Raw genomic sequence first — 22,862 nt, forward strand, 5'->3', positions numbered from 1 at the left:
TGGACAACTGCATCCACATAAAGCCCGAGGCAGCTTGAAAAGTAATTCTAGAACAAAATGACAGCGTTACGCATGGTTTCTTGGTCGCAATTTCTCAGGTCTGCTCTGCTTGCTAGAGGCAAGCAAGCACTCTCATTTGGGAGAGGCATCCTGACTCAGCTTTAGCTGCAAAACCTTGCAGCTGCTTCTGCAATGTCTATAACAGTGGTCCTACTCTTACACTGGAGGTTTCCATCCCCATCTCCAGAGTATTCATACACACATGTGTGAATACACTAACAACGTCTGGAGGGCTGACATGCCAGGAGAAGGTATGGAAACTGTGCCCCTTCCCTACATTTGCCTTGTACATTTCTTTCTTCTTTTGTGTTTTTCCCCCCAGACAGGGTTTCTCTGTGTAACTGAGGCAGCCCTGGTGGCTTGGCCTGGCATTCACTCTGGAGACCAGGCTGGCCTTGAACTCAGAGATCCACCTGCCTCTGCCTCCCAAGTGCTGATTTAAAGATGTGGGCCACATCCTGGTTGCCTTATACATTTCTATCCTTTAATTATATGTATTAGAACAAATCATGACCTTAAATATATATTACTAAAAGTACAATATTTGAACAAAATAAAAGCATGTCCAGGTTGCATTCCACAGTGACAACTCTGCTGAAAGATTGGTCTGTTTGAGATAGGAGGGACTCTTTTTTATTAAAAACATTTTACATATTTGATCATGTTTTTCTTCCTCCCAATGCCTCCTGGATTCTTTCACCTCCCTACCTATACAACTTTATGTTCTCTCTTTCAAAACACACAAAAAAATGAGTTAAAAAACAAAACAAACAAAAAATAAGAAATACAACCCCCCTCCCCGTCCAAAGCCTAAAATCAAAACAAACAAAAGACCAGTAAGGAGGGGGGGAGCCAAAACAAAGCAGAGGGAAACAAAAAGTTCACAAAAACACCAAAGTTCATTTTGTGTTGGCCCGCTACTCCCTGGCACTTTCGCTTGCCGGCAGGCATCTAACTGCAGACAGCCTCTTTGTTGGGTGACCTGTCCCATGTCTTCTCCCCTTCTCAGTGTGGGACCCTGTCTGCCTTGAATCTTTTCAGGCCTTGTGTTGAAAGGTTTAAAGCTCCACAGGTTACTCAGATGTTTACTTGGACATGAGAAGTAACCAAAATAGAAAACCTAGAGTCACAGAACTGAATTGCTCCAGATGCCTCACTCTCTGAGAAGTTATGCTGAAACCTAAATTTAGCCCAAAAGGAAAGCTCCTTCGAAAGAAGATGCTGCAAACTACACGATAGCAGGTTATAAGGGGGGCCCAGTCATCTGACTGCTGGCCATTAGCAGTTTCTGCCTTAGCCACAGGGGCAGAGTTGTAATTGCCTTACCTGCTGCTGTCATCAAAGGGCTGAACCGCAAACATGTGCCATCCACTTCCAAGTCCAGAACAGTGAGGCCACACATAGGCACCAGCTGTCTCAGTTGTTCTCCTAGCTGCAGAGAAAAGGACAGAGAACATTCTTGCAACCCATCCACATTCCTAACCTCACCCAGACTAAAGTGGTTCCTGGAGCTAGTTTGCCTTATTCTTCAGGGCATCTTCCACTATCAGCAGTTCATTTTATGTTATTCCAAATACAAATTCACTTTAGAAAAATATGCAATATAATTAAAATAAAAATATGACATAAAAATGACTCACAAAATACTATCTTAACACTGACTACTGATATCTGGTATATTTCCCAGGGTCTTTTCTCTGTTTTTGTAACAACAGGGCATTCTACATTTTAGGAATCTACGTTGTTCTCTGTGTGTGTGCAGGCACACATTTGTATGTGGAGGCCAGAAATCAATGCGGGGCTTTTCCTCAGTCATTCTCTACCTTACTTTTTGAGACAGGGTCTCTTCTCAATGAAACTGTACGTTTTTATTTTTGTTTATACTGTCCTGCCAATGAGCCCCCTGAACCACCTGTCTTTGCCTCTCTAGTGCTGCAGTGCTGTTTTACATGGATGCTGGAGATCTGAACTGGGGCACTGATGCTTGCACTGCAAGCACTTTACCACAGAGCCACTTACCCAGCCCCAGTAACCTGCATTTTTTTTCCATCTAATTTGTGCTGATCATTTTCCATCTGTTTTAAACATTTGTCTACAGGTTATAATAGTGTCTTTGAATGGCACTACAAGGATGAATTATAGATTTATCAAACCTCAGGAAATGATACTGCTGTGAACATCTGTGGTGGTCTGAAAAGAACCCAGAGGGAGTGACACTATTAGGAAGTGTGGCCTTGTGGGAGAAGTATGCCACTGTAGGGTGGGCTTTGAGATCTCATATATGTTCAAGCCACACCCAGTGAGACAGACCACTTCCTGTTGCCCGCAAGAGGTAGGGCTCTCAGCTACTACTCCAGCACCATGTCTGCCTGCATGCCACCATACTCCCAGCCACCATGCTCCCCACCATGATGATAATGGACTAAACCTCTAAAACTGTAACCTGCCACCTCAATTAAATGTTTTCCTTTATAAGAGTTGCTGTGGTCATAGTGCCTCTTCACAGCAATAGAAACCCTAAGACAACATCTTTACCCTATTAAGAACACTTGAAGTCTAAAATCTAGAGGTACTAAACATAAGTGTCCAAAAGCCGCTAGAACAGAATGCTGGCCCACTTTGCCTGGGCATAGGGAACACCTGTACCTTCTGATGCACTTTGTTTTGTTTCTTTGAGACAAGAAACTCACTTTTTTAGAGCTCACTATGTAGGTCTGGCTGTCCTGTAACTTACTCTGTAGACCAGGCCGGCCTCAAACTCAGAGATCCACCTACCTCTGCCTCCAGAATGCTGGGATTAAAGATGTGCGCTACCACACCCAGCTTTAGACCACGCTTGTTGCCCAAAGCCGAGGTACTGAAGTCCAGGCTTTACACGCTGTTTAGCCTTACACAGCAATCAGGACATGGTCACAGAAGGAAAGTGAGGGGCCTGCCAGAGCTGACAGTGTATGAGGCGCTTATCTAATCAAAACAGAACAAGCCTGGTCTCTCTGTACAAAGCTCCTTCCTGCGGCTCTGACTACCACACATGACCCTGTTACAGCAGGCATGAGGCCAGGTGACACTGCTCCAAGACATAAAGGAGAAAAAGTAGATAGGAGCCATCTTTACCCAGCGGTTCAGTGCATCACAGGAGTGTCTCTCCCGGCCAACAGCTGCAGGTGCTACGTTGGATACAGGGACAGCTTTAAATGCTGGATCTGAGGCCAAACACAGAAGGGATTCATTCCCAGAAACAAGGCTACAATAAACATTATAATTTAACTCCATTTCATGTAGATGCCAAAGTGAATCCCAAGAGAACAGCATCATATATTAATGAAATCAAAATGTCTGAGGTTAATTGCCTATACTTTTCTGATGAACTAAGTAACTTCTCAATAGATTTTTAAAATAGAATTCTCTTTTCCCCCACCCAGTTTTCTAAGACATGGTTTCACTGTATAACTGTGAATGTCCTGGAACTTGCTCTGCAGACCAGGCTGGCCTTGAACTCACAGACATCCACCTGCCTCTGCCTCCAAGTGCTGAGTTAAAAGACTTGCACTACCACTGTCCAACTTAGAATAGGATTCTTAATTTTCATCTTTTAAAAAAATTGCTTTCAATGCCAGCCTGGTGGTGCACGTTTATAATCTCAGCCGTTGGTAAAGCTGAGGCCAGAGGGGCAGTAGTGGCGCACAGCCTTAATTCCAGCGCTCAGAAGGCAGAGGCAGACGGACCTCTGAGTTTGAGGCCAGAGCGAGTTCCAGCATAGCCAGGGGTACACAGAGAAACCGTCTCAAAGAAAAAGAAAGAAAGAAAAAAAAGAACAAACAATAAACAAAAAGTGACTCTCATTACAGTGATTCTGAAAACAAACCAAAGCAAATTTTGTAAGTTGACAACTAGTCTGCTGAGCACTGCACTCTAGCTGGCTCGGCACAAGTTATGTGATGGCATTTGGAAGTCCTTGGTTTAGTCATAGGCACTTAACACTAACTAGCATGCTTGCAAAACTGTTATATTTTTCTAAAATGACTGAAGATTTTAGCAATGAAAACATATAGATTACCCATTTAATTTCATATAATATTAAATTTAAAGCCTGAAGCACAGTTTTTTTTTTTTAATTGCCTACCTGAGCCTGGTAATTCCTGGAAAAATCTGAACACTACTACTGGAGAACTGAGCTCATCTTCCACCTGCAAAAAGGGAAGTGTGCTGTTACCACATTGAGAATAGTACCAAACACCAACAGGATGAGATGCTATCTTTGGAAAAGCAGGCAGAGATGCCACTGTACACAGACATGTTAAAAAGCTCAAAGGCTGTAACTGGCCTGAACTGAAAATGAAAATGATGGTTGCTTACTCTCTTGACCCAACAAACCCTATAAAATCATGCAAACAAGCAACCTTTAAAACACTGTGTAGGGTGTTTTGCCTGCATGCGCATGTGTGACCCAAGTGTGCGCATGTGTGACCCAAGTGTGCGCCTGGTACCCACAGAGATCAGGAGGGAATACTGAATACCATGGAACTAGAATTAGAAACAGCTGTGAGCCACTATGTAGGTGCTAAGAATCAAATCTGGGTCTCTGCAAGAGTAGCAAGTGTTCTAACTGTAGAGCCATCTCTCTAGCCTAAACAAGGAACCTTTTATACTCAGGGATTTAAAAAGAAAAGGCACCAGCTTTTAGAACAGGACTCAAGTCCTTCTGGCAATGCACATACCTGCAGCCTAGAATACACTGGTGGACTGTCAGACAAGTAGCTGATGACAGTGCTCACTGCATTACAACAACATGCCGGCCGTCAGGCACACACCAAGGAGCAATAGCTGGCAGGCTCTATGGTGGTCTTGTTGGGGTAAGTTCTGGGGATGCTTTCTTTCAACATTTAACAGTTGTAATCTATCATTGTAGCTATTGCTCCTGTGCTTTGAACTATGCTATGGCTAATGAACTCACTTTGTAGGACCACAAGAGGAAGTGCTAACTCACAGACAGGTGCTCTCACTATGTAGTGCTAGAAGGTCTGGAATTCAATATGTAGAGATTTTAGAGAAAGCTCCTGTTTCTGTCTCCCAGTTGATGGTATTAAAGTATGCACCACCAGGCCTGGCTCTACTAACATTTTTTTTTTGTTTTTTTGTTTTTCGAGACAGGGTTTCTCTGTAGCTTTGGAGCCTGTCCTGGAACTCCCTTGGTAGACCTGGCTGGCCTCGAACTCACAGAGATCCGCCTGTCTGTCTCTACTAACATTTTAAGAAGATTCAGATCAGGCAAGATTTATATTTAAATTTGCTAGTTATTTATTGAGCTGGTTCTTATATTAAAATGCTTTTACATCTGCCACCTCTAACTTTCACATAAATAAAATTACTAATGCCTTTAAGAGAATAAGGACTTATTGTTTAAGTAGAATGGGGTAAATTCCACAAAAAAGAAAGAACTAAGAAGGTGGCAAACTAATCTCACTTTTTTGATGTAAGGCAGAAGGGTCCAGTCTACAGCGTCTATCTATACGATCACTGTTTCCTCATACTTTGTTCTCAGTATCAGTGTGCACAGGAATACCATGCGGAGTCATATACAGACGCAGGGCCCTACCAACACAACAGACTGAGCGGATACTCAAGTTATCTAACCCTAAATTCTGAAACAGTTAGATTAAGCCAAATTAAATCCAAAGAGTTTAAACCACTTCTGGGCTCAAAACAAAATGAATCCAGAAAGAAGACTAAAACAGAAGCAGCAGCTGTGATAGCTGGACGTGGTGGTGCAGACAGAGGCAGAAGACAGCCTGATCTATGGAGCAAGTTCTAGGACAGCCAGGGCTACAAAGAGAAACCCTGTCTCAATCTTTAAAAAGACAACAAAGCAGTGGCAGCAATAAATGTAAGTTAAGCTGCATGGACAGGGAACATGAGTGGTTGTGAACCTTTGCTTTTATGGTTGAAGTCCTATATTTTAATGCCCATGTGGTGGATAGAGAATTTACACAAAGCCTTTGATGAAGCTTCTAAAGAAAAGAAATACATATATATTATATATGTGTACATACACACGCACATGCACACACACGCGCACACACGCGCACACACACGCACACACACACCCCTAAGTTCAACAAAGAATAAAAAATTCCAGGGAATCAAGTGATATACGTCCTGGTGTGTGTGATCTCAGTGTACTGAGGGGAAGGCTTCTTGAAGAAGACATGTTTGAACGAGGTCTCAAAACTCACAACTCAGTAAAGAGAAGAAATGGGGAGCAGTGAGTTTCTCTAAGCAGAAGAACAAAGGAGACTGCTGTGGGAATTAAACAAAACAACGCAGAGAAAACACTGGGTATCATGTTTGTTAATAGTATGTAGCCTACTAGTAACTGTGACAGTTGATGACTGTGTTGTCTGCTAATCATTTATTCTCCACTAAAGGAAGTGGCCATTGAAAGAAGGGTGTTGAAAGGTCTGTGGCTGGACACTGTGTAGGCTGACAAAGACACTCCAAAAGAATGAGGGGACACACGGAGATCCTGAGTGGGCTCAGCACTCCCTTGATTCCTACTAACAAGCTCACTGTAGTCCACTCTGAATCTCATCTGCAGGCAGAGATGTCCAACCAACAACTGAGATGACAGAACAAGAGGTTAAGAAAATAATGCAGGGGTAGAGAGGTGGCTCAGTGGTTAAGAGCACTAGCTATTCTCTCAGAGATCTGGGGTTCAATTCCCAATATCCACTTGGGAACTCACAACTGTCTGTAACTCGTTTCAGGGGATCCAGTGCTTTCTCCTGGTCTTTACACACATTGTAAACAGACAAACTTGCAGACAAAACATTCATACACATAATATAAAACCAAATATCCACTTACCCTCTCTGAGGAGTGGATGGGGGTGGGGTGGGGGGTTAAGTGGAGAGAATGAGAGGAGGGGAGGAGTGGGAACTTGGATTGGTATGTATAATGAAGAGATAATTTGTTTGCTTCTTTTAAAAAAATTAAAAAACACAAAAAAACAAAAAAATAAAACCAAATAATCTTATAAAAACAAGAAAATGACTCAGTGTCATCAGGTTACTCAGCGGCACTGCTAAGAGCAGAACTCAAGCCTCCTGACTTGCTCCTCCAATGACCCACTCTCCTCTTCCAAATTTCCTCTCAATTGAATGCAGCCAGATAACTGGGCTTCAGAATGCAATACAGGGTACTTGCTCCCTCCACCCCCAACTCCTACCCTGCAACCTAACCATAATAAAAGTGATTATATTAATCTGGACCCCAAATAAACTCAAGGACCAACTTTGAACTAAACTCTTGTTTTGCAAAAAGTGCCAAAGAAACTCTCAGTAGCACATTTAAATAAAAACTTGACCTATTTATTTCCTGAAATTCTACAATACTATGAAACAAAATGTGAAAAGCTGCCCTCCTGGACTGATACTTTTAGTTGCTAGTTCTGCTAAGTCTCCTTGTGAGTTACTACTTGAGGGGGCAAAGATCCTGGAAGACAAGACCTGGGGTATTTGCTTTTTCCTTCTCATCCCAGTTTGAGCAGGTTTCAGAAAGCAGCCCAGAGTATTCTGAGACAGTAATCTTCGAGGATGGGTGATCTTGAGTCCTTGGGAAGGTGAAGTCAAAGGAGTTTACATAAGATTTTTGTGCAATTCTAGATTTTAACAGAATTATAGGAATTTAAAATTTAAACATTGTTTGGCACAGATCTCTTAATTTCAGACTAACTGTATAATTAGGTCATAAATATATATGTGATTCCTTCCTAAAGATTGTTCATGGCACTGTCACAACTCAAATGAAATGTTATCACACTTGGGGAAAACCATTTTCTTCACTGGAGCTAAAAACTTAATTCAAAAGCAGAGAAAATTATATACTATACCAAGATCTTGATGTGGTCCACTTTCTTTAAACTTTCTTGCAACCGCTGACTCTGCAAATAACAACACAAAAGTATACAACCTTACTGGAGTGAATTGTATTAGCAGGTTTCACAGGGATCTTTGCACATCAGACAGAGAAAGGCGTCTGCAACTTGGTGATTACTAAGTTTGAGTCCCAATTTTTACAACTCAACATTTGCAGATATTTTTCAGTCTTTCACATGTAGGGCTAGCAAGTGAAGGCACACAGCATGACAAGTCATGAGGATGGTTAAAACTGCGTTTCTATATAGTCACAACCAAATACCTTTCACCACTGACAGGAGAATCACTGTAGTCCCTAATTCATCGAGTAGAGAAACATGAATTCAGCAGATATTTATTGAGTACTGGATGTTGCAAAGCCACTAAAGGAACCCCACTTGAAATGTGTTCTATCACTGAAACCTACAATCTAGTGAAACTGTGGGCTTCATATGAAATCATACAAAGTGCTTCATGGTGTTTGGCACTGAGTAGTTGCTCAACATCTGCCACACACAAAGAAAGAGGAGATGAGGAGAGGGGCGTGCATGATACAGTATGGACTATAAGACATGAGCATGCAGACACGCACACCTGCCGATGCCCCATAGTTTCACAGGTGCTCTAGGATGGAGAGTGAACAGCAGGTTTTCATTCAAACCCTCAAGAACACTGGAGATTAGCTACAGGCTTGGGTAGTAGGCAGGTGCCAGAACTGTAGTAATCTCAAGGGCTTGGGAGTTAATGTCATCATTATTTTCCTGCACTCCTAAAACCAAGGAGAATTGAACTTTTCCCACGAGTGCTCAAACCTTCCTCTAATTTGACTAAGTTGCTACGGTAATAAGGGCTTCTATTTCCTAAGAACTAAATCATGGTATGAGCTAACAGCAAAATGAAAACACTTTTTAAAAAAAATGCTTTTTATAAACAAAATGTTAAAATTAATTTGTAAGGTAAAAAGGAACTAACCTATAAACCAAAGAACAGAATAATTTTTCTTAAGCATAAAAATGACAGGAGAAAGTGCTTATATCCTGGGTTGGGGGGAGAAACAGTGGGGTATTTGTTTGGGGTACTGAGACTGAACCCAGAGCCTTGAACATCCAAAGTGTGTGCTCTACCACTGACCTACAACAATAGCCCAAGAATATATTTAAAACAAAGATTTAAACTTTCATGAATAATTTATGTGATCAGGTACTACTTAAATAGTTTAACATACACTAACTTAGTAAATCCTTAGAATTAAATTATCTTATACACAGGTGAGAAAAAGTGTCAAAAGATGACAACATGCTTTTAAATTGACACAGGGATCAATGCTTACACCACACAAACATGACTGTGTTTCCCCATTTTAAGACAGCTTCTCATGTAATCCAGGATGTCCTCAGACTCACGATGTAGTGAGGCTGGTCTTGAACTCCTTCCTAATCTTCCTTTCCACATCTCAGGAAAGTTGGGATTACAGTCATGCATGATCATATTCAAACCCAATCTCTTTCCTGCTGTCAAAGTTGGCCTTGAATGCTTAGTCTTCCTGCCTCTGCCTGCTTCTTAAGTATTTGGAAAACAGGTCTGAGCTACCACACCTAGCTTGACTTTTTTTTTAAAAATATTTATTTATTTATTATGTATACAATATTCTGTCTGTGTGTATGCCTGCAGGCCAGAAGAGGGCACCAGACCCCATTACAGATGGAATTGAACTCAGGACCTTTGGAAGAGGAGGCAATGCTCTTAACCTCTGAGCCATCTCTCCAGCCCCAACTTTTTTTTTTTTAAAGGGTAAGGTTCTCAATATATGTGTTTGTCCAAAATTGCTACACTGAAACCCAATATCCTAAACAATAATATTAAGAGTCAGCGATTGAAAGTGATAGTGACTCAACTACCATGCACTAAAAAGGAGTCACTAAAAAACAATTTGTGAACACGCTTATAAAAAGAGGATGAAGGGATGCCAAGTAGTGGAGGTGCACACCTTTAATCCCAGCACTGGGGAGGGAAAGGCAGGTGGATCTCTGGGATTTCAAAGCCAGCCTGGTCTACAAAGTGAGTTGCAGGGCAGCCATAGCTGCCAGAGAATCCCTGTCTTGAACAAAACAAAACAAAACAAAACAAAATGAATAAGCAAACAAAACGGAAGGGCATGCTTTCCCTGTTCCCAGATGAGAATACATAGATGGTACCATCTAAAGCCTTCACCAGGCACTGATTCTGCTGACATATTAACCTCAGATTTGAGCATCTACAACATCTTTTTTGCTACTCACAATTACCAAGTTATTTTGTTATAGAAGTCAAACAGATGACATTAACCTATAACAGAATTTATGTTTTTCATAATCAGACTACCTCTAATACAAAGATATATTTGTCCCTAAAGCCTTACAAATAGGAAACCCAAGCTACTGTATCAAAAATACCCATACCTGGGAGCTGGATGACTCTGCAGTTAAGAACAGTGACTACTCTCCCAGAGGACCCATGTTCAAATCCCAGTACCCAAGTGATGGCTCACAACCATAAATTCTAGTTCCAGGGGATCCAATGCCCGTTTCTGGCTTCAGGGCACTAGACATGCACATGGTACATAGACACACATGCAGGTAAAACAATCACACACGTAAAATAAAATAAATCTTCAAAAACTATCCATGCCCTCTACCAGAGTTTAGAGTTGAGACTGAGAGCTGCTGGGAGACAGAGTCCCCTTTCTTTAAGGTGTGGCTGTGGTATGGCTAACACGCTTCGTCAGTGGTTACACACAAGGGTAGAGTCGTATTACTAATGGGACCGGATAGGTTATAAAAAAACAAAAGCAGCTTTGTCTCCATAGCCTGCCTGCAGCAAGCAGAGTGGGCCCTTTGTTTGTGAGCTACACAAGCAGCACGGAGTTTCGATCTGGGCAAACTCTATTACAGAGCTACAGTAATGAAAACAGGGTGGTACTGGCATAAAAACAGAGAAGTCGACCAATGGAATCGTATAGAAGACCCGGATTTTATCCCACAAACCTATGAACACCTCATTTTTGATAAAGGAGCTAAAAGTATACAATGGAAGAAAGAAAGCATCTTCAACAAATGGTGCTGGCACAACTGGATGTCAACCTGTAGAAGAATGAAAATAGACCCATATCTATCACCGTGCACAAAACTCAAGTCCAAATGGATTAAAGACCTCAATATCAGCCCGAAAACACTGAATCTGATAGAAGAGAAAGTGGGAAATACCCTACAACAGATGGGCACAGGCGATCGCTTCTTAGGTATAACCCCAGAAGCACAGACACTAAGGGCATCATTGAATAAATGGGACCTACTAAAACTGAGAAGCTTCTGTAAAGCAAAGGACACAGTCACTAAGACACAAAGGCAACCTACTGACTGGGAGAAGATCTTCACCAACCCCGCAACAGACAAAGGTCTGATCTCCAGAATATATAGAGAACTCAAGAAACTAGACTTTAAAATGCTAATTAACCCAATTAAAAAATGGGGGCACTGAACTGAACAGAGAATTCTCAACAGAAGAAGTTCAAATGGCCAAAAGACCCTTAAGGTCATGCTCAACTTCCTTAGCAATCAGGGAAATGCAAATCAAAACAACTTTGAGATATCATCTTACACCTGTCAGAATGGCTAAAGTCAAAAACACCAAGGATAGCCTTTGCTGGAGAGGCTGTGGAGGAAGGGGTACCCTCATCCATTGCTGGTGGGAATGCAATCTTGTGCAACCACTGTGGAAGTCAGTGTTTCCGTTTCTCAGGAAATTCGGGATCAACCTACCCCTGGACCCAGCAATACCACTCTTGGGAATTTACCCAAGAGATGCTCTATCACATGTCAAAAGCATTTGTTCAACTATGTTCATAGCAGTATTATTTGTAATAGCCAGAACCTGGAAACAACCTAGATGCCCTTCAATGGAAGAATGGATGAAGAAAGTATGGAATATATACACATTAGAGTACTACGCTGTGGTAAAAAAACAATGACTTCTCGAATTTTGCATGCAAATGGATGGAAATAGAAAACACTATCCTGAGTGAGGTATCCCAGATCCAAAAAGATGAACATGGGATGTACCCACTCATAATTGGTTTCTAGCCATAAATAGGGTCACGGAGTCTACAATAGGTGAACCTAAGAAACTAAATAAGAAGGTGAACCCAAGGAAAAACATATAGTTATCCTCTTGGATAAGGGAAGTAGACAAAATTGCCGGGGAGAAAATTGGGATCTTGGGAGTGAGGTGGGATGGGGATAAGAGGAGTTGGGGATTGAAAAGTTAGAAGGGAAGGAGTGGGGGGGGGGGACTTGGGGAAACAGGAGGATTGGGATAAAGGAAGGTTGGACAGGGGAGCACGGAACCACAATTCTTAGTTAAGGGAGCCACTTTAGGGTTGGCAAGAGACTTGACCCTAGAGGGGCTCCCAGGAACCCATGGTGATGTCCCCTGTTAGTCCCTTGGGCAGCTGAGGATAGGCAACCTGAAATGACCCTATCCTATAGCAATACTGACGAATACCTTGCATACCACCATAGAACCTTCATCTGGTGATGGATGGAGATGGGGACAGGGACCCACACTGGAGCACTGGTCTGAGCTCCCAAGGTCCCAATGAGGAGCGGAAGGAGGGAGAAGATGAGCAAGGAAGTCAGGACCACGAGGGGCGCACCCACTCACTGAGACAAGGGGGCTGATCTAGTGGGAGCTCACCAAGGTCAGCTGGACTGTGACTGAAAAAGCATGGGATAAAACAGGACTCTCTGAACATGGCGAACAATGAGGGCTGATGAGAAGCCAAGGACATTGGCACGGGGATTTGATCCTACGTAATGTGCTGGCTTTGTGGGAGCCTAGCCAGTCTGGTTGTTCACCTTCCTAGACATGGACGGAGGGGGGCGGACCTTGGACTTTCCACAGGGCAGGGAAACCTGACTGCTCTATGGACTGGAGAGGGAGGGGAAGAGGAGTTTAGGGGAGGGGGAGAGGGGTGGGAGGAAAAGGGGAGGCTGGGAGGAAGCGGATATTTTTTTTCCTTTTCTCAAAAAAAAAAACAAAACAAAAAAAAGCAGACAAAGTAAGGTGGATATGGAATGGAATGGGATTTACAGGAGTTGGGGGAGAGGAGTGAAAATACAATATATGAAATTCTAAAACCATTAATAAAAATACATATTAAAAAACCCATACCACTTACATTGGATTGTTTTATTCCTTTCTTTCTCTTTCTTTCTTTCTTTCTTTCTTTCTTTCTTTCTTTCTTTCTTTCTTTCTTTTCTTTCTTTTAAAATCTTTTTATTTTGAGACAATGGTTCTCTATGTAGTCCTGGCTATCCTGGAACTTGTTATATAGGTGCAGACTGGCCTGAAACTCAAGAGATCCTTCTACTTCTGTGTCCCCAAATGCTGGGATTAAAGGTGTGGGCCACCATACCAGACCTGTATATTTACTTTTTAATTTTTATATTCCTTCTCCCTGGAAGGCTAGTCAGTCAAGCGCAATATTTATGTACCTTCCCTTTCCCTGGAAGTCATCTTGTGAGTTTTCTCATTTCAGGGTGACACTGGCATATTCCTTTGCATGTGAAAATATTGTTGGGCCAATGCCACCAGTTCCTCCCAGAACTCCTAAGAAACATACATTTATGTAAGAGGCACTTGGTGCGCTTGCTGATGAGATAGTACACCGAAGTGACAAGGTCCTGGACAAATGTAGCAAAAGTCAAAGACTGCCCATCTCTCTGTAACTCCTCCAGGGCTCACATTTCCACTCACCAGCTGGCAGGCATGCTTTATTCTTTCCACAATGCCATCAAGTCCCAAGTATTGTAATGACAACCACAGCGGCAAGGCTCGGAGCTTGTCTGCAGGTTTATTTGATGTAAGACCAGCAACCAGTGTCTAAAAAAGACAAGACAGGCACACTGATGAGGGCTGCTGGAATGTCAGCACTGACTGCAACGCTGCACTGCGCACCGGGAGACTTGGCTTGCATTATCCATTTGGCCTTTCAACAGCTTGTGTCCTATGTCAGCTTAGCTCAGAGACCCAGCTGTGCTCAGGGATTCACAAGTGAAAACAGGCAGACTACTCCAGGTGAGAATCCAGATGGGGTATGCTCTGGAGCCACAGTTCTTAGCCATTTAGGAAGAAGCCTCTTGACAGGTTACTATGAGCATCCTTGAAATTGTTGGTCATTGTCAACTAAGCAAGATATCAACTGTTTAAGTAGTAATCATTAAACATTTACTTTGCATGCACCTGTTGCTATAACATCTACAAAACAAACAGTCTAGGGTTTAAACCAAAATATTATGTTATAATCTGTAATGGAAATGTCGGTCAAGGGTCTTAAATGGTGATCCTACTTTTGGGAATCTCAGCTCTGGAAATAATTTAATATGGAAAAGGATGTTCATTGATTGTCTTATTAACAAAAACTTGGTAACGTCTTAACAGCTCACAAATGACCATTACTAAGTAAATTGTGATCAAGCAACAGAAAAAAAATCATAGTCATAAAAATGCCACACATAAAAAATAATCTTTCATATACATAAGGAAATACAGGGCATAACTGAAAATATTTAAAGTATGGCTTCCTGAACTAATGAGTGATCTAATTAGTGAACTAATGTGAGTCTGATCACTAGAACCCATTAAAGGCGGAGGGAGAGACTTTCACAAAGTCATCCTCTGACCTCCGTGTGTGTTGCAGTATGTGGACTCCCCACCACTACCCCCCAATTTTTTTTTTTTAAAAGCATGGAGTCATTTTTTTTTCTTAACACAGAGCCTATGTATCCCAGATTGGCCTTGAACTGACCCTCTTAGGTCTAGCTCCCAAGTGCTCTACCACACTATTTTATGTGGTGCTGAGGATGGAATCCAGGGCTTCAAGCACGCTAGGCAAACAGTCTACCAAATTTGAGCTCTGGTGTAGGAGTTCCTTCTGTTTGTGTGTTGCTTTCATTGGTTAATGAATAAAGAAACTGCCTTGGCCTAGTTGATAGGGCAGAACTTAGGTAGGCGGAGAAAACAAAACTGAATGCTGGAAGAAAACAGAGTCAGAGAGAAGCCATGGATCCTCTGCCTGAGATGGACGCCGGTTAGAATCTCTGGTAAGCCACTGCCACATGTCTATACACAGATTAATGGAGATGGCTTAAACTAATATGTAAGAGTTAGCCAATAAGAAGTTAGAGCTAATGGCCAAGCAGTGTTTTAATTAATACAGTTTCTGTGTGGTTATTTTGGGTATAAACTAGCTGGGCGGCTAGGACAAACAAGTGGGCCTCCTCCTTACAATAGAGCTCCAGCAACTTTTTGTTTTTGAGACAGGGTCTCACTATGTAGCCTAACCTATTCTAGAACTTGCTTTGTAGCCCAAGATAGCCTTAAATTTGAGATTTTATTGCCTTTTCTGAGTACTGGGATTACAGGTGTGCCACTATGACTACTTTAAAAAAAATGGTACTGGAGGGTATGAGCAAGGTACAATATACATGCATGAAAATGCCATAATGAAACCCATTATTTTGTACATTTGCCAAAAAAAAAAAGGAATAAAAAAAGGTAACAGAAGCCAGGTGGTGGTGGTGCACACCTTTAATCCCAGCACTTGGGAGAGAGAGTTCGAGGCCAGCCTGGTCTACAAGAGCTAGTTCCAGGACAGGCTCCAAAGCTACAGAGAAACCCTGTCTTGGAAAAGAAAAAACTTTACATTTCTCTGTATTCTATCCCAGAAGGCAATTATGAATAGCATTCATTCCGTAGTGACAGACAGTCAGCTCACCAAGGCAGGATCATCATGTTTGTAGAGTGTCACTGCAGGAACGGCTGGCAAACCTAGCCACGGGCCAGGAGTCAGTGTCAGGCTATCACATTTGGTTGCAGCCTACCAAGAAGAGAGGTTTGTTCATTAGGTAACCAGGACATGAAAACACTGTCCCTCCTGTAGTTGTGGAAACTATGGAAATCCACCAGAGACTGAATATCATCACCAATGTTCAATAAACCAACAACATACCAGCACAGACGAGGAGACATAACCTAGAGCCAATGTTGCCAGATTCACGCTGCAAGAAAAAGCACCAGTCTAAGAACAAATTAGTTAATGTTACTTACTTCCTAAGCAGGTACTCTACAAGAGAAAGAACCAACTGTGCTGTCGTAAGGCAACATGTATTCATCTCCATCCATGTCTTTTGTTTCATTAGCATTCATTAAAGCAAAAGATGGGAACTACAAAAATTCTAACGTTTCAAAATACACTTCTAATAGGAACATGCTTTGGGGGCTATCTCTGCTTATTTAGGACAATGCACACACTATTCTGTATCTTTTATGGCCACTCTTCCTCAGTCACTGTTCTTTTTGTAGATGTGAGATAAAAGTATCCTTATCTTGGACAATGTGGTGGCATGGGAATCTCGCTGCCCTGCACCTGCTCCTTCTCTCCCTGAAGACACCCTGAGCCCTTCTGTCAAATGACCCTATCACCTTTACCAAACTATGAGCTCAGGTGGAGTCACTTACCTACTTTAGAGGTGTTCAAAACACCTCAACTATCAGAGGAACTCATGGAACATGAAGTTGGAAAGGTGGTTAGGATTTCTGCAGTTGCTTTTTACTATAATAGGAAATGTCTCTCCATGAGCCAAAATATAGGAAATAAAGTCAAATGATCATGCCTAGGGGAAGTGGAGAGGAATGTATGGAATTCTGGTTGACACCATGCTCAGCGCCAGTCCTACTACTCATCTTTCCAGACGTACAAAGCAATAAAATCTCCTTTTCATTTGGTAATTTTGTCATCTGTAATCCAAACCTTTAATGATAAATATCATTGGTCTGGGTGTCCACTCTCCATGAAGACCAAAATGGAATTGACCTTACCAGTACTTACCCTTCAACATGAAGCCAGATGTCATACTGCTCACAGAGCTCCTTCAAACGTCCAATCTTGTCTGTGTGTCCAACTCCTGCAGATCCTATAAAATAAACAGGAGCACTAATAAGCAACCCAGTGCCTTCTGACTCTTCACAGTGAGGGAGTTATCTCCACACAGGACTGAAGCAGCACTGCACCACGACCTTGAAATCTTCCTTGTGGAATGACTTCAAATTAACATTTGTGAGTTGGTTGGTGTAAGTTTTGAAAAATGTGCCTCCTTCTTTGTAAGTATTTAATTTTAAACTGAAGTTATGTATGGGCTTTTTAAACCACTAGATTTGTTAAGTCATGGGAAACTGCCAGGCCTGCCATCAAGACTGTGGAACTGCCAATTTATGCCTGCATTCTATCAGCGTTCTCTTTAGAAATTTCAAAGCTCAGTCCACAAGTGCTTACAACTATTTTCTCTTTCAGAATACATCTTGTCAGTGTGAATTATTTTACACTTACTATTCTAGGTAGACTACTTTTGTTGACATTTGCTCAAATATCCTTTCTCACTGATTTATCTCCACATCCTGAGTTATTTTGATTTAGGTGTCTCCTTTATAAAAATGTAACATGAGTCTGGGTTTTTATCACACAGGTTAGGTTCTTTGTTACTATAAAAGATATATTTTGTAAACTACTTAAACATAAGTCAAAGACTTGGAGCTCATTCCTCAGTAATTTACTCTATAGACTTTACTGAGCACACTCCTTTTCAGATAGAACTTAAGTAAAACATGCAGCCATATATTCCCCCATATGTCCTCAATTTTCAGTTACTAAAAGCTCAACCAGTAAGAACTTCTACATCCTCACCATGGTCTTAAGAAAAGGTAACGTAGGCTGGCAGTGTAGCTTATCTGGTCGAGTGTTTGCTTAGCACATAGAGAACTGTGGAACAGCTCCCTCGCACCATATAAAGTCGGCATAGTGGCACATGCTTATAATCCTAGCACTAAGACCAAAAGTTAAGGCTACCATCCTTGGCTACCAGAGTTAAAGGCCAGAAAAAAGGGGCTGGAAAACTGGGGAGATGGTCAAGTAAAGTGCCTGTCCCACAGCATGAAGACCTGAGCTCAATCCCAGAACTCAGGTTAAAAAACCACACATGATGGCAGCACATTCCAGTGGGAGGCAGAGATAGGGAGATACTTGGGCCCTGATGGCTAGGCAGCCTAGTATTACCTGAAGCTACAGGCCAGTGAAATACCCTTTCTAAACAAAGATTGTACCCAAGGCACACACAACACACATACAAACTCCCCCCTCCCAGGGTCTTACTATGTAACCCTGTCTAGAGTTCAGTATGCATATCAGGCTGGCCTCAAACTCACACAAGTGCTTCTGGGATTAAAGGTGTGTGACACTATGCTTGACATGTCCCAAACTTTCATATCGTTATCCTCTTGGATAAGGGAAGTAGACAAAATTGCCGGGGAGAAAAGTGGGATCTTGGGGGTGGGGTGGGAAGGGGGTAAGGGGAGATGGGGAGAGAAAAGGTAGAAGGGAAGGAGGGGGGACTTGGGGAAATAGGAGGATCGGGATAAAGGAAGGTTGGATAGGGGAGCACGGAACCACAATCCTTAGTTAAGGGACCCACTTTAGGGTGGGCAGGAGAATTGACCCTAGAGGGGCTCCCAGGAGCCCAAGCTGAGGTCCCCAGTTAGTTCCTTGGGCAGCTGAGGATAGGGAACCTGAAATGACCCCATCCTAGCGCAATACTGACGAATATCTTGCATATCATCTTAGAACTTTCATCTGGCGAGGGATGGAGATAGAGACAGAGACCCACACTGGAGCACTGGACTGAGCTCCCAAGGTCCCAATGAGGAGCAGAAGGAGGGAGAACATGAGCAAAGAAGTCGGGACCACGAGGGGTGCACCCACCCACTGAGACAGTGGAGCTGATCTACTGGGAGCTCACCAAGGCCAGCTGGACTATTACCAAAAAAAGCATGGGATAAAACTGAACTCTCTGATCATGACGAACAATGAGGGCTGATGAGACGCCAAGGACAATGGCACGCAGTTTTGATCCTACGCAATCTGCTGGCTTGGTGGGAGCCTAGCCAGTCTGGATGTTCACCTTCCTAGATATGGATGGAGGGGGGAGGACCTAGGACTTACCACAGGGCAGGGAACCCTGACTGCTCTTTGGACTGGAGAGAGAGGGGGAGAGGAGTGGGGGGAAGGGGAGAGGGGTGGGAGGAGGGGGAGAAGAGTGGGAGGAGAGGGAGAAGAGTGGGAGGAGGGGGAGGGAAAGGGGAGGCTGGGAGGAGGTGGAAATTTGTTTGTTTTGTTTTTTTTTCTTTATTCTTCTTTTATCAATAAAAAAATGTTAAAAAAAAAGCCACAGAAAAAAAAATTGGTTCTGTTTTTTGAGACAGGGTCTCTGTCTAAGCAGCTACGTACACCAGGCATTGCTAGTACTTGCTATGTATACCAGGCCTCCAGTACCAGGGTTACTATCATGTATACCATACATTTAGGTTACTAAATTAAACACTTGATTGTAATATTTCTATTCAGATGCAAGTACAGTGCTGTGTTTAGTGACCGGGTCACTATTAGAGTACTTTCATATTTTTTGGTATTGTCTGCTTTGGGGGCATGAATTCAGGGGAGAAATGGGTCACAATGGGAGGTCACCCAGTCACAAGATAATCAATTTTAGTCTATAAAGTGACTGAGTATAAATTGACTGAGTCAATTTGTGCTTCTTTTTAAATACACAGTAAGGTGAGTCAGGCAGGAAGCAACAGTTTTCCAATGGCAATAAGGTGGGTTTTTTTTTGTAGGAAGCTCGGTTAAAATATAATTCATCTGTAATAAGCCCGTTATCATAAATGCATAGTTCAGCCAGGCAGTGGTGGCACCTTTAATCCCAGCACTCAGGAGGCAGAGGCAGGGGGATCTGTGAGTTAAAGGCCAGCGTGGTCTTCAGAGCAGAGCAAGTTCCAGGACAGCTAGGGCTGTTACACAGAGAAACCCTCTCAAAAAACAAACAAACAAACAAACACAGGAAAGCATAGCTCAGTGAAAATTGATTAATGTGTAACTAATGTCACAATCATACTGTTTCTCCTACCTTACAAGTTCCCTCCTCACTGTAGCCACTCTCCTCCTAACTCAGGATGCAGGAACCCTGACTTGTTCCTGCCACTCAAGTCTTCTTCTGTCTAATCAATGCATACTGCATGCAACTCTTTGTGCATCAGCATACCTTTGAAACTCCTCCACAGCGCAGTAAGCATCAACACTTCATACTTACTGATTAGTGTTTTACTATAGGCATAGGCCCCAATTTGCTCATCTACTCACCATGTGAAAAACTTTCAAGTTATCTTGTTAATGAACAAACACATGCATAGACATTTTTGTGTGTGGAGATCATTTCATTTCTCCTTTATTAAGTAGTGGGATGAGTGAATTACAGGGATTTGCATTTGGCTCTCTGAGAAACAGCTCAAGGGATTTACAGAATGGCTGAAATATTTTATATTTCGATGTTGTGTAACAGTCTCTTCCGAGATGGAAACATTCTAGCCTTCAGAGAACCTTCTTAAGCAAAAAGGTAAACCACTCAAAAGAGCTGCAGAGAAGTCCCTGAAACTGACATGACTCACTAGGCCCTTCCCTGCCAGAGTAAGCATTTAAAGTTGAGAGTGCCTCTCAGAAAAGCAGAGCCAAACTGCAAAAGAAGACTCAGACAATCGAAACCACAAAGATGCCTCTACCACAAGCCACCTAGAAGAGGTTTAGCTCAGCTGACGCTCCTGTAAAGGATAAACCTGTGATGATTCACGAGCAACCAAAAAGCAACACATGCTTCTAACATGTAAGTCCCTAACTTGTACAGGCTGTACCCTAGCAGCCCACATCTTTTCCCCCCACAGACACTGAAGACTACTCTTAAATTTACTGAGCTTGTAAAATTTGCAGTTCTTGCAAAATAACAGGCCTCAAGGCTGCTATTTCTGCCTCTGTAATCAAATCAACTTGTTTATTCTCTTCAAAAAGAGGACAACTGCAAGACATATATGTTAAAATAAGACCCTGCCTCTACCTAGGCAGAACACACGTAATCTTGTGAGGGCTGTCTTCATAAACACTGAGCTGATATGGGCAGCTGCTGCGCGGAAGTGCGCTCTTGGTTCAAGCCCTGGTGCCATCATCACCTAGCACCAGTATTTTTTTTTCTGCTTTGTTTTGCTTGGTTTTGGTTTTTTGAAACAGGGTTTCTCTGTATAGCCTTGCTATCTTGGGACTCAAACTGTAGACAAAGCTAGCCTTGAACTCAGAGATCCACCTGCCTCTGCCTCCCGAGTGCTGGGATTGAGTGCACCACCACCATGCCTCAGCACCAGTATTTAGAAAAGCCTCTTCTTATTAAAATTTATTGATGGTCACTGTGAATCTGAGTGACCCAGGACCCATAACCTGTTGAAATGTCTGTAGGCTGTGCAGTGTGTTCTAAGTTCCTAGCCTTGTGAGCTGTTATCCATGCTGGGGTGGGCTTTGGTGATAGAGCCATCTTTGAATCATTTCTGCACGTCACTAACCCTAATCAGTCTGGACTTTGATGATCCCTGTCTGTAGTGGGATCCTTATCTGGGGTGAGTAGACATGTGGACCAGGACTGTATGTAGCTGCTTGATCCTTAGCATTAGGCACTTTCTGCCCAGCAGGGGGTCTGGAGCCAGGATCTTAGGCATAGCAGACAAACATTCCATCACTGCACTACATCTCAGGCTCTCACATGGTTGTACTTTATTATTTTATAATTTTGAGACTGCCTAGCCCTGAACTCACTATACAGACAACCTTGAACTTCAAACTGTTTGCCTATACCTCCAGAATGCTGGAATTGCAGCATGTGCCACCCACGTTTGGTTCACTTATACATAAGGATCAAACCCAGAGCTTTGAACACACTAACAAGCACTCACTCTACCAACTCACTGAACTACACTCCAGACCTCACTGTGGTTTCTCCATTTAGTCCAGAGTGACCTTGACTTTTGATGTTCACGCATTAGCCTCTGAAGTGCTGGGATTATAAACTATGATCTAAGTGTATACCAACATGGAGCTGAACTGTATTGTTTTAATGCTACTGATATCAAACATCTTTTCAAGTATTTATATGCCCTTTGGGGAAGTATTCATCCAAATGCAGTTTATTTTAAAGCTGTCTCTCACGTTATTGCAATGGGGCCCCAGACCTTAGCACAACTGACTCCATGATGAATGTGCCATTCAGACTGTAAAACGCAGCATGTAGATAGTACCAACTGCCAAAACTAAAACAAAGACCTAACCCATCAAAGTCCATACAGTTCTGGGAAAGTCTCTAAATGTACAAACCTTGCTTTTTTAGATTCTATAGTTCTGCTTCTGGTTAACTGTTCTTTTAACTAAAATAGGTCAATCCAGAACATGGTTTTTATGCTTAAAGGCTCACCCCAATAAAGGTGAGAAAGGTGAGCTATACTAGGATCCTGAAGATCCAGTGTAGTTTCTGGTTGGCTAATTAAGACTTTCTATTGGCTTAAATCCATGTCCTAGCAGTCTTCTGTGGTGAATGCCCTGCAACACTGACTGCTGAACTGCAACATAACTTTATATATTTTAGATATAAGTCATTTGCCCCAAAAAAAGTGTTTTGAAATACTTCTCCCAGCCTACCACTTGATTTTCATTTCTTCTTCCTTTTTGTTTGTGTTTTGTTTCTGTTTTTCAAGACAAGGTTTCTCTGTGAAACAGCCTTGGGTGTTCTGCAACTCACTTTGTAAACCAGGCTGGCCTGGAGCTCAAAGAGATCTGCCCACCTCTGCCTCCTGAGTGCAGTGCTGGGATTAAAGGTGTGAGGTTCCATGCTGCTTTTTATTTCTTAATAGGCCTTTTATTTTTGTTTGTTTGAGACA

The 22,862-nt window shown here is 42.4% G+C and overlaps 1 protein-coding gene across 2 annotated transcripts in view; it reads right to left on the minus strand.

Annotated features, from left to right (window-relative positions):
- Pdxdc1 (pyridoxal dependent decarboxylase domain containing 1) overlaps positions 1-22,862 on the minus strand; it is a 70,502-nt gene that overhangs the window by 7,082 nt on the left and 40,558 nt on the right. For both annotated transcript variants that reach the window (XM_075942089.1, XM_075942088.1), the window contains exons 9-16: positions 16,900-16,984; positions 16,021-16,069; positions 15,787-15,888; positions 13,767-13,892; positions 7,949-7,999; positions 4,184-4,247; positions 3,175-3,263; positions 1,387-1,492 (exon numbers count right to left, since the gene is read on the minus strand). In XM_075942089.1, the coding sequence (XP_075798204.1) occupies positions 1,387-1,492; positions 3,175-3,263; positions 4,184-4,247; positions 7,949-7,999; positions 13,767-13,892; positions 15,787-15,888; positions 16,021-16,069; positions 16,900-16,984 (672 nt within the window). The remainder of the gene's footprint in view (positions 1-1,386; positions 1,493-3,174; positions 3,264-4,183; positions 4,248-7,948; positions 8,000-13,766; positions 13,893-15,786; positions 15,889-16,020; positions 16,070-16,899; positions 16,985-22,862) is intronic.

Source organism: Microtus pennsylvanicus, chromosome 11, assembly GCF_037038515.1.
Source record: "Microtus pennsylvanicus isolate mMicPen1 chromosome 11, mMicPen1.hap1, whole genome shotgun sequence".
Classification (NCBI taxonomy): Eukaryota; Metazoa; Chordata; class Mammalia; order Rodentia; family Cricetidae; genus Microtus; species Microtus pennsylvanicus.